Source organism: Vipera berus (assembly GCF_964194415.1).
Source record: "Vipera berus genome assembly, chromosome: 1".
NCBI classification, from domain to species: Eukaryota; Metazoa; Chordata; class Lepidosauria; order Squamata; family Viperidae; genus Vipera; species Vipera berus.
Window position 1 is genome coordinate 74,022,416 of NC_138202.1, and position 11,571 is coordinate 74,033,986.

Consider the following 11,571-nt stretch of genomic DNA (forward strand, 5'->3'; position numbering starts at 1 on the left):
TGTGACTTGAGGACTTCAACTCCCAGAATTCCTCGGCCAGGCACAATGGCTTAGTCCAGGGGTAGGCAACCTCGGCTCTTTTATGACTCATGGACTTCAACTCCCTGAGTCAGACTCAGGAATTCTGGGAGTTGAAGTCCATGAGTCATAAAAGAGCCGAGGTTGCCTACCCCTGGCTTAGTCCTTCGTCGGTGTCTCCCGTCTTCCTACCTGTTTTGTCATGTCCCACGGAGGGTGCGAGTGCGGCTGCGCAAAGGTTCTTCGGCTTGAGGGCTATCCCGAGTTTTGACGCGCGAATCCCGGCCGATGCGGTCGTGGCCGGATTTCTGCATCAGGGATCTCCTAACACCGCGTGTGCAGCAGACGTTTCTTCTTCCTTTCAGACTCTTTTTACGGAAAAAAGGCAGGAAAGCAGAGAAAGGCTTTCTCTTGAGTCCTGAGGGGTGGAGGCAAAGGCAGTGATCCCCACTGTCTTTCGATCCAGCGCGAATGTTCGTGTGGTCACGCACGAGTCAATAGAATTTTGTATACAGTTTTGTATACAAAATTGTTTTGCTGCTCTCTTGTTCCGAGGTGGTTTATTTATTTATTTATTTATTTCCCAGTCTGGTTTACATCCCCGAGATTTCCTGATGGTCTCCAATCCAACTTACTCCTCCAGCCCACTTCAGTTTAGCACTTTCCCCCAAGGCGAATTGGGGAGTGGAACCTGTAATGGGAGATCCTTCAATGAAAAAGAATTAGGAATTGTTCTGAGCGAGAATCTTAACAGACATTTTTAAAGGCAACATGGCAGGTCCCTCCTTTCCTAGTCAAAAAGCTCAACACAACACAGTTCAAAATATCGTTTTTATTTTAAACCAGTGGAATGTATACATAATGTATAATTCTACTACCCTTTTCTCCTTATAAGGAGTATAGGGGTTCTCAAAAAATTGTTTGGTAATGGTACAGTTTTCATAAGCGATTATCCTGTCAATGGTTGCCTACTTTGGCCTACTACCCCACCCACTTTCCTCACATGTCTAGGTTCCCCTCTCTCTCTGCGCATGTGTATATACACTCATAAGTTAGAAAATATTTTTTTTATAAACTTACACTACAGATACCCTGGTGTCAGCATTCTTTAAAAGCAGGGATGGACCATTTGATCAGAGAAAGGTTTCACACAGAATCATGGTTGCTGTCAAGTCTTGCTGAGTAAGCTGTAAAGCACTTGAAAGGAGAGTTACAGTATTTCATAAAGTTGGTTAACACAAAGGGCTAATGCCACAGCTCTTTTTGGAAGACTGCTGGAACTGCTTTGAAGCAGGTCATAGCTGCCAACGCATGTATGTGCATGCCCAACTGCTTCAGATCATTGTCAGTCCGAATAGAAATTATTGTTCATGTTCATGCCAGCTGTCTTCCCACATTATATACTCTAAAACTCTTTTCTCCCTTTTCCTCTTACCGCAGCATTGAGACTCTGATATTCAGTTTACTTTAGAATAGAATAGAGCTGGAAGGGATCTTGGAGGTCTTCTAGTCCAACCCCCTGCTCAAGCAGGAGAACCTGTACCATCTCAGACAAGTGACTGTCTACTCTTCTTAAAAATCTCCAGTGATGGAGTGCCCACGATTTCTAGAGGCAAGCTATTCCACTAGTTAATTGTCCTTACTGTCAGGAGGTTTCTCCTTAATTCCAGGTTGCTTCTCTCTTTGATCAGTTTCCAACCATTGTTTCTCGTCCTCTTTAGTGCTTTGGTGAATGATGTGAGCGGCTCTTTTTTGTGGCAGCCCCTCAAATACTGGAAAACGGCTATCATGTCTCCCCTATTTCTTCTTTTCTTTAGACTATCCAAACCCAAGTCCCGCAGCCTTTCTTCTTATGTTTTAGTCTCCAGGGCTTTGATCATCTTAGTTGCTCTTCTCAGAATTTTTTCCAAACTCTCAACATCTTTTTTGTGATATGGTGACCAAAATTGGCTGCAGTATTCCAGGTGTGGTCTTACTAGTGTTTTATAAAGCGGTACTAATACTTCAGATGATCTTGATTCTATGCCTCTGTTTATACAACCCAGGATTGTATTAGCTTTTTTGGTTGCTGCTGCACACTGCTGGCTCATAGTCAAGTGACCGTCCACTAAGACTCCAAGGTCCCTCTCACAGTTGTTGTTTTTAAGCTGGGTCTCGCCCAATCTGTATTTGTACCTTTGGTTTTTCATGCCTAAATGTAAGACTTTGCTTTTCTCCACATTGAAACTCATTTTGTTGGATAGGGCCCATTGTTCAAGTTTGTCAAGATCTTTTTGGATCCTGAGCTTGTCTTCTGGGGTGTTGGCTACTCCTGTCAGTTTGGTGTCATCTGCAAATTTGATGAATTCCCCTTCAATTCCCTCATCTAAGTCATTTAGGAAGATATTGAAGAATACTGGGCCTAAGATGGAACCTTGTGGTACTCCGCTGCTTACTTCTCTCCATGTGGATGTCGTGCCATTGAGGACTACTTGTTGAGTTCAGTTTGCCAGCCACTACAGATCCATCTAGTGGTGATGTTGTCTATCCCACCTTTTTCTAGTTTACCAAGGAGTAGATTGTGGTCTACTTTATCAAATGCCTTACTGAAATCTAAGTATACTACGTCCACAGCATTTCGCTGGTCTACTAGTTTAGTCACCTTATCGAAGAATGAAATAAGATTGGTTTGGCATGATTTGTTTTCAACAAACCCGTGCTCTACTAGTTATACATTTGCTTCTAGGTGTTCACAGATCTGTTTTTTGATTATTTTTTCTAGGATCTTCCCAGGTATTGATGCTAAACTGATTGGTCCGTAGTTTCCTGGGTCCATTTTTCCCCCTTTCTTGAAGATGGGAACCACATCAGCCCTTTTCCAATCCTTAGGTACTTCCCTGGTGCTCCAGGATTTATGAAAGATATGGTGCAATGGTTCTGAGATAACATCTGCCAGCTCCTTCAGAACTCTGGGATGTATTGTTGGGTCCCGGCGTTTATATTTGTCAAGGTTGGATAGGTGTTCTCTTACCATTTTCTTACTTATTTTAATTTTTGTTTCTAGTTTGTCTTTTGCAGTGGTTTTTTTTTGTATGTTGGGCTATAGTTTCTTTTTGTGTGAAGACTTATGCAAATAATGAGTTGAGCAGTTCTGCTTTCTCCCTGTTGCCTGTTATTTCCTTGCCCTCTTCTCTCTTTAGCGGACCTACAGTTTCCTAGACTTTTTTCTTATTTCCTGGAATGTTCCTATTTTGGAATTTAAAGATGTTTTGGGGGGAAAAAACTAAAGGAAAGGAAAAGAAGGGGGGCATTTGCAGTAGTGTGGGCACGGGGCTGGGAAAGTAAGGGATGTTTGCTTCTCCCAATCTGGGCAAAAATGGAAGCAGTGCCCACTAAGGATTGAATGGAGCTTCTAGGGTTGAAGAATGAGAAATCAGCACAAGATGATAGAAAAACCAGCAACTGCTGGCCAGCAACTAACATTGCCCAGAGCAAAATGGATGCACAGGGAAGGGGAATTGGCAGGTACTACAGCTGGTCTGGGGCTGCTACCAGAACGGCACAAAGGGCTGGAAGGGCTTAACACAGTTTGGGCCAGAAAAGAGGAGTTTTGAACCAAAGCTGAAAACCCAGGTTCAGAGTCCATTTCCAATAGGCTGGGTCTGGGAAGAGGATGGCATTCCTTCCCAATACAGGAAGTGGCCTCTGCTGCCAATGGGCCAAACAATGTGTGCAGAACCTCTCTTTAAGACCGTTCAGTTTGTTCCAGAATTTTGTAATAGTTTAATTTCCAAAACATTAACATTTTCAATTGTACGTTCCATGAATATAATCTCCATTATTCCTATACCATTACATTCCAGTGTCGTTACTTAAGGTTGTTCACCTTTTTGAAATCCATGGGATTGCAGTCTGAAAATCAGGTTCATAAAGACATTGGAATTGTAGCTGGTTCAGCACATCTTCAATTTTCCTGTTTGTCCCTTTGGAGCCCCTTTGTTTGAAACATGAATGTCTCTGAATAGAGACCATCAAAATATTTCATTATGTGGTACAATATTGTCCAAGTATTGATTTACAGACAAAATCATCTTCTCAGAGATTTTTTTTTCCTTGGATGGCACTATATATGGTTAGCACCATGCAAAAAACTACCTTTTGTTGATCCTTGGGGGAGAAGGAAAGGCAACTGAGCTTGCTTCTTACTATTCTGGTTGTGTTATGAAGATACTGACTATTGTGACTCAGCTATATGCAAGGGTGGTGTCTAGCTGGTGTTTGCTATAGATTATGTTCCCCATGACATCCCCTCTTTATTCTTTCTTATTTGTTTCTTATGTGGATGTGCAAAAACAGGAACAAAAGTTTTTGGATTATTTCTAAGGAACATAGCAAGTAAAAAAAATGACAGAAAATGACAGGTGCACAAATGTAAGTAAACAAAACAGAACAAGACCTACTTCTGAGTAAATTTGTTTAAAGAGAAGGGTAAACAAAAATGTTTTTTTTCATCAACTTTAAACTAACCAGAGAAAAACTGCTATTGATTCCTTGCATTAATTATCTTGTCTTTTAAAATTGAAATTGGTTAAAATTACTTCTTGATATAATTATTTTATCAAAAGGGCTGACAAAATTAAGAAATAGGAAAATTTGCGTAGCCTGAAGTAGTGTTCACTTGTGAGATCATTTGGGCTTCAGTATAGCCAGGGCGAATCACAAAGTATGCACATTTATGATATATATTTAGAACTATAGATTTTGCAAAGTACTGAACTAAATGAGAATTTCTTATATATGTGGTGATTAATACAGATTAATTTTATATACAGTATTTGTGTATGAATAATTTGTATTTGTATAGGGAAGGAGTGTATACACAGTAGACATATATGCCTGGCACTTATTCATGCGAAATACTTAGAAAATATCTCTCCATATTGTGATCATTGTTTTTCCATTGCTGAACAAGATCTGCAATACAGTGATAAACATGTTGAACAGAAGGTAGAGAATAGATTGTAATCTTGATTTATCAAACCTGGGGAATATAATTAGTATGCAATGAAATCCTGTATATAAAATGCAGTATCACAGAAATTGCTCCTTGGCTGTGGCCTGCCATTACATCACCTAAGTTCTGCTATATTCCAGCAAAGCATCCTAAAAATATAAGGGTTCTACTGTGTGAGGAAAAACAGGGTGTTGAGTTTACTTAAAGTAGACTTCAGTGAAATCCATTTCATAAAACTGAGCTGCCCTTCCATTTTCCTCTTTATTGCTGTGGATTTTCAGAAAAACAGGCAGAGTTTGAAAGCGTTTACAGTTAGGAGAATAATCATTGCATAGATAGGTTTGTAGGTTAATAATGAGCATGATTGTAATTGTTGCCTAGTTTTCCATGTCATTATGTACTATAGAATTCTAGAGTTGGATACTGATTTCAACCAGATGCCCCACGCAGGAATCCAAATTCAAGCCTTCCTTGTGGGATGGTCTTTTAGCCTTGACTTGAATAAGTCTAGCAAAAGAGAGCTTAACATTTTTGTGGACTATTAGAGCTATTATCAAAATGCTCAGAATCTTAGTAACTTTTTTAATGTTATAGAGGTCATATTTAACCACATGTTTAGAATGTTTTTTTAACCACATTCAGGTAGAGAAATATGCCGGTGAAATTAAGGGTGGACTGAGGCCAACTATGAAAATCACTATCATGGGCATGATATATCCTAGTCCGAAAAGGTAGGTACATAACCTGGTATTTGAGCTGCAGTTAAATGGCCCACTAGGGTCAAAGCACATGATTTGAAAGAGAGGCAGAATGATTGTTGGAGTCTCTGATAAAAAAGACTCTTTCCTTCTCTCTGAGAACATAAAAAGAAATGTGGAATAAAAAGACATTTCTTATTCCTGAGCAAGACATTTTATTTCAAACAATTAGTTTTTGTAATGTAACTTCCAAATTGAGGCCAGTGGGGGGAAAATGGGGAAAAAAGATGCATTCTGGGTTGTAAAGATTGCATTGAGTAGAACATTGGGTTAGATCAGAGGTTTCCAAATAATTGGGAGACAATGAGGACATTTGGGAAAGGTATCCTGGATATGTATGAATGAATTTTGTATGTACATGTTTTCCGCCTTTTGATTTTTCTCATTTTCTGAATTCTTCTGCCTTGTTCACTTTTTCAGCAAGAAAATACATTTTCATTCATTCCTCATTCATTCAATTTATATTTATGTAGATTTATATCCTTCTAAAATTCGTAACTCTTGGTGGCTGTCAACAGTTAAAACATCATAAAAATGTATAACAATTACAACACACACATAATCAGCAGTCAAGGTACAAACAGAACAACCCACAATAAATCAACACAACCATTGCATGGTCTCTGCCACATATCTGGATCCCCAAGCTTGTCTTTAAGGCCTTACAAAACACCAGCAGGATCATTTTGCTTGAATTGGAATAACATTTAAAATGACATTCCATTTGTTAATAAACTGAACAATGGCAGAATTCCTTTGTCACCCACACCATTTTTGTCCATGGTGCCTGTTAAAGTAATTGCCAGCATTTATTTTTTCTCCATTTAATTTCCTCTAAACTCTATTTTTATTTCCTTCCTCAATTTACATATCATTGAGACTCCAGATGCATCTGAAATATTATTTAAAATATATCTGTATTTGTGCAACTTAAGGCAGTATACCTAATGCTCTCTCCTATTTTTCTTGCAACAACCCTGTAAGGTGAGTTGGGCTGAAAGTGTGATCAGCCCAAAGTCAATCAGCTGGTTTCTGTGCCAAAGGACTAGAATTCTCAGCCTCCTGGTTTCTTGTCCAATGCCTTAATTGCTACACAAACTAGAAAACTAGTTTCATATATAGTAATTATATTAAAATACATTATAATAATGCATTTTACTGATACTACCTAAGTCTTAGGATGCTGTGGATTCTGTTGTTTTTTTCTCAACAGATTAACATAACACCCCTAGTATTACTAGATCTGGTCTGCAAGAATCCAGCTCCTTACCAGACAGATTTAAAGCGGGGTGGGGGAGGGGGGTGCATCGTTGTCAAAGGAGTCTGTGAAGGTTTGAAGAAATGTTATGATTTAAATCTTGAGTTAGGTCTTGACCACAAAAGGTATTTAAAGGGGTCCATGGTGAAGAAAAGCTTGAGAACCACTGATTTAAACTATTTGAGAAAGTTTAGCTGTCCTTTAGTGTTTGTCTGAATTTTTGCAGCCAAAATCTGTTAGCCCACAAATACATGTTTTTCAAATGATATACTTCTAGTGGGTATAGCAGATGAATTATTTTCTGCTTTTATTATATCAAAAGTCAGATTTATATCATATTATACAAAATGACATCACCATCCCATGACTTTTATACCATTCAGTTTTCATTGTGCAAATTGTAATCTGTCTGATTTATAGAATTATATGGATAATCCAAACAATGTTGCAAATAAATATGTCATGAGCCCTCTGTTTTGCCTTCTTTATTTTCCATTTCTAATTTCCTGATTTTTTCCAACTAATTTTTTCCATCTATTTTCTTTTCATATTCACCCAAAAGTTAAGTAAAAATAACAGAACAATTTTGCTTAGTGTTGTTCGGAAATCTGGAACCATCCATACAATTTTTTGTTGTCTAACTTTAATCATTTTTTTGGCTATGAGTTCCATTCACTTTTTAGTATTATATTAACAGGCTGAGTTAGAAGAAATATAATTTTTTTTATTGCTGGTTGAGTACATTATATTTGTACTTATTGTGGAAATAAATGACTGTGCACATGGCTGGAAAACATTTGGGGTGGAATTTCAAAATTTAATGGTTGGGAAGACGCTACTTCTTTTATAGATTCTTTATATTTGAGGTGTTATTTTATTCTAGGGCAATATGGTGTTTTATTGTACAGATTGTTTTTAATGTTTTGCACATCCCTTAGAGCCTGGTGATAATGTGTTGCATAGAATATTAGGAAGGAGAAAGTGAAAGAAAGAATAACTTTATAAATCATATGCTGTCATCTTGCATTGTTAAAATCTGTAGTTCTTTAATGCATATTATTTTCTTGTAGTTTTTCAGTGGCTTTGCTTTGTGACCCCAAGGATGATCACACAACCAGGGATATTGGATTATTACTTGTAGTCAGCTTTAGTGAGAAATCCATTGTGCGGAATTCGCAAATTGCTGGGAAATGGGGCAAGGAGGAAAACACAATTCCCTACTTCCCATTTACAGCAGAGGACTCATTTAAGGTAATGTCTCTGTCTCTGTCTCTCTCTCTCTCTCTCTCTCTCTCTCTCACACACACACACACACACACACACACATCTTAAGACTATTCATAGCTTTGGATTCAAAGTTTCAAAGGCAAATAGGTGACCGTAGCATCAAACTTCAGCTCTTTAAAGCAGCTGTATCTTTTCCTGTCATTGAGCCCCCATGTATTCCAAAGATTCTTTTTACCTTCAGATTTGAAGTATTGCAAATTCTAATGAGCTTATGGCTGGCAAACTATGTTGCCTAATTCCTGACCAGTGAGGTGGCTTAGAGATGAAGATGCTCACCTCCCACTTGGAAGACCGAGAGTTCAGTACTAGGTAGCAGCAGATGTATCTCTTATCGGGCACAAAGAGAAAATATCTGCTGTGAACTCCATTCAGTCACCCTAATTCCACCTTGAATACGGTAACAGGATTAAAGGGTTGTAAAAGGGAAAAAAGTTACCTAATTCCCATTAACTGACAGTCCTCCAAATCTTCAGCAGCAACGTTCTCCACTCTTCAAATCCTTTGACATTTCACTATGCAAGAATTCTAAAATCTATAAATCAGGACAAAAATGTTGACCAAAAAAGGGTGCTCCCAAGCTGCAAGGAAGTTATGTTGTAAGTCGACCAGAGGCATTGGATACAAGATGGGCAGCAAATAAATTTTATAAACAAATAAACAAAAGTTGCCCACCATGCTTTAACCTGGAGAGACTACATTTGTGACCACTTTCATACAAAACATAGCCTTCTGCTTTAATTTTCTACAGGAGCTAGAAGAATGGAAACTAGACCAATAGTTCCCAGCCTGTTGTTTAGGGCAGGGCTTTTCAACCAGTGGTATGGGTACTACCTGTGGTACATTGACACCTGGCATGTGGTATGTGATCATCCTAGAAAAGTGGTAGTGGGGGAGGGGAATGAGCTGAACTGGTGGCAGCACCGCACAAGCCTGAGCGAGAGACGGCTGGAGCTGCAGGGCTGTCAGGGCTCAGCGGAAGTGCCAAGATCAGCGCCAGGCTCCAGCTGGAGCTCGGTGCTGATCTTGGTGCTTCTGCTGAGCCCAGAAGAAATGCCGATCAGCTGGAATGTTGCAGCATCTCCAGGGTCTTGTGATTTACATTCAGATGCTGGGCAACTGATTCATATTTATGACTGTCACAGTGTCCCAGGGTCATGTGAAGTGACCAAAACCTGCTGCAACCACCCAGCAGACGGGGGAAATAAAAACCAGACTTCTCCCCCACCCCACCCCCGCTGCCAATCCTCAACAGAAATGCTCACAACAATGAAAACCTCGGACAGGAGGAAGAGCGCTGCCAAGCGGGCAGGCAGGTGTCTTGCTCGGCTGTGGCTTGGAGGGCTCTTTTTTCAGTGCCACTGTAACTTCAAACAGTCACTAAGTGAAATGTTGTAAGTCAAAGACTACCTGTACTTCATCGTTTTCCCTCCCCCCCTTTTTTTTGGTCATCAAGTTTTTGACACCTTGCTAGGCGACTGGTGGTACTCGGAGGTCGCCATATCCTAAAAGTGGTACAATGGGTGAAAAGGTTGAAAAGCCCTGGTTTAGGGTAACTGGCAATCTTTAAGAGTACTTGGTGATGGTGCATTTGTATATATGACCTAAATCTTACATCCTGGGAGATCAGTGAATATTATCTTAGTGTTCTTGCTTGAAATTTCATTTAACTATCCGCGAGGTGTTTGCATGCCAACATTCCAGCAATTTCTTTAGCCTTTTGTTCATTTTCAGATGGAACTTTTATGTGAACATCAGCAAATCCGAATCCTGCTTGATGGACGTCAGTTGTGTAATTTCAGTCACCGTGTGCAGCCTATGCAAAAGATGACTGTTTTGCAAATCTCAGGTGACCTCAAGCTTACCAAGGTGGCTTGAAGAAAATAATAAATCAAAAATGTCCCTCCCAATGTTGAGCTACAACATTCAGCAGTCCTAGGCAAAATGACTAGCTACAAAAGATACTAGGAGTTTTAACCCAATGTCTGGAGGGTCATAAATTCTCCATCTCTGTAATAAATAATTCCATATCATTACTGCTTTATGGCAAAAGTGCTTTTTCTTCATTTCTTTCTTTGCCTTTATGTATGCCTCTTGAAATGTTTGTCTGTTATGTTTTCTTAAGATTCTCTTCCCCCCCCCTACAAATTTTAAATATTATTTTTTACTTTAGCTCACAATTCTGGGAGTCTTGCAGGTCTATTCTGTTACTGTTGATTGCAAACTTTTGGATGAGAGAGCTGCAAGTGCACAGAGATTTTATATTAATTTCTAAAAGGAAGACAACTAGTTATATGCAAAAGATGTTTTCAGCATATTTTTTTTAAAAAAATGTGAAGTAAGCTACACTATGTTCATTGGAGCTTGTTCCCAGCTAAATTTGTATGCCATTTTGAAAAAAATGAAATTAAAATAATTTGTGTGTAATTATCTCTATTTTATTTAACTCAAAGCAATGTGTTTCTCTTGCACTGAACTTCATCCCACTTTTCTCTCCAATTAAGGTCAGGAATTCTCTTAGCAAAAAACGTTTGATTTGAAGAGTAGATTCAGTGCTGAATCTAGCTTGTGCTACAAGAATCAAGTATTTTTATCCTATTGATGGTTACTATCAATCTGCCAAAATAATTTTATCCAGACTTGTCAAATGAAAGCATCCTTTCTTAGAAGCTTGAGAATTCTTTATTCTGGAACATTTGACCGAGCTTTGAGGCATATGGTATACTTGCCCAACTTTTTAACCTAGTACTGCTCAAGATGCCTTCAATTAGTGTGATCTCAGAGTTCCCAAATTGTTATTTTTTAAAAAGAAATTTTAGGAAGCTAAGGAATACGAGAGTAAAAAATTGGTTTATTTTTTAAATAAAAATACGAACCTCTAAATCACTATTCAGTGTTTACACTCATGCAGGATAAATGGAGTTGGAATCGGGGGTGGGGGAATGAACAATGGCAGCATCTGGAGTTCACCATCACAATGCTGATGGTAAAAACATAACTGATCTTTCTAACACCAATTCTAAGTATTTGCATGCCTTATGCTCAGATTATAAATACGCATTATGTCTTAAGACATTTTTCTTCTTCCACCGTATGAGAACAGCAGCAGCGTGGGCTACACTGTGTGTTCAGCACGTGAGACTTCTCATCCCCGTATATTTCATAGAAATGTCCCTTTTCCAAAGAACTCAATGTAGTCCCCGATAGCTGTTCAGTTCATCTCTATTTTTATCATTACAGGAATCCCGTAGGGCAGGTTA

General features: G+C 38.9%; 1 protein-coding gene across 3 annotated transcripts; it reads left to right on the top strand.

Annotated features, from left to right (window-relative positions):
* The first annotated feature begins 556 nt into the window (after positions 1-556).
* Positions 557-10,732, top strand: LOC308672389 (galectin-related protein A-like). Of its 3 annotated transcripts, none has more exons than XM_081335298.1 (5): positions 557-573; positions 4,354-4,428; positions 5,654-5,742; positions 8,098-8,278; positions 10,046-10,732. In XM_081335298.1, exons 2-5 carry the CDS (start codon positions 4,402-4,404, stop codon positions 10,187-10,189), a joined length of 441 nt encoding a protein of 146 aa, XP_081191424.1. In that variant the 5' UTR covers positions 557-573; positions 4,354-4,401; the 3' UTR covers positions 10,190-10,732. The 3 variants fall into 3 exon arrangements, with proteins under 3 accessions (XP_081191424.1, XP_081191423.1, XP_081191422.1); XM_081335297.1 differs by lacking the exon at positions 557-573 and adding an exon at positions 2,594-3,007; XM_081335296.1 differs by lacking the exon at positions 557-573 and adding an exon at positions 3,508-3,522.
* The last annotated feature ends 839 nt before the right edge of the window (positions 10,733-11,571 follow it).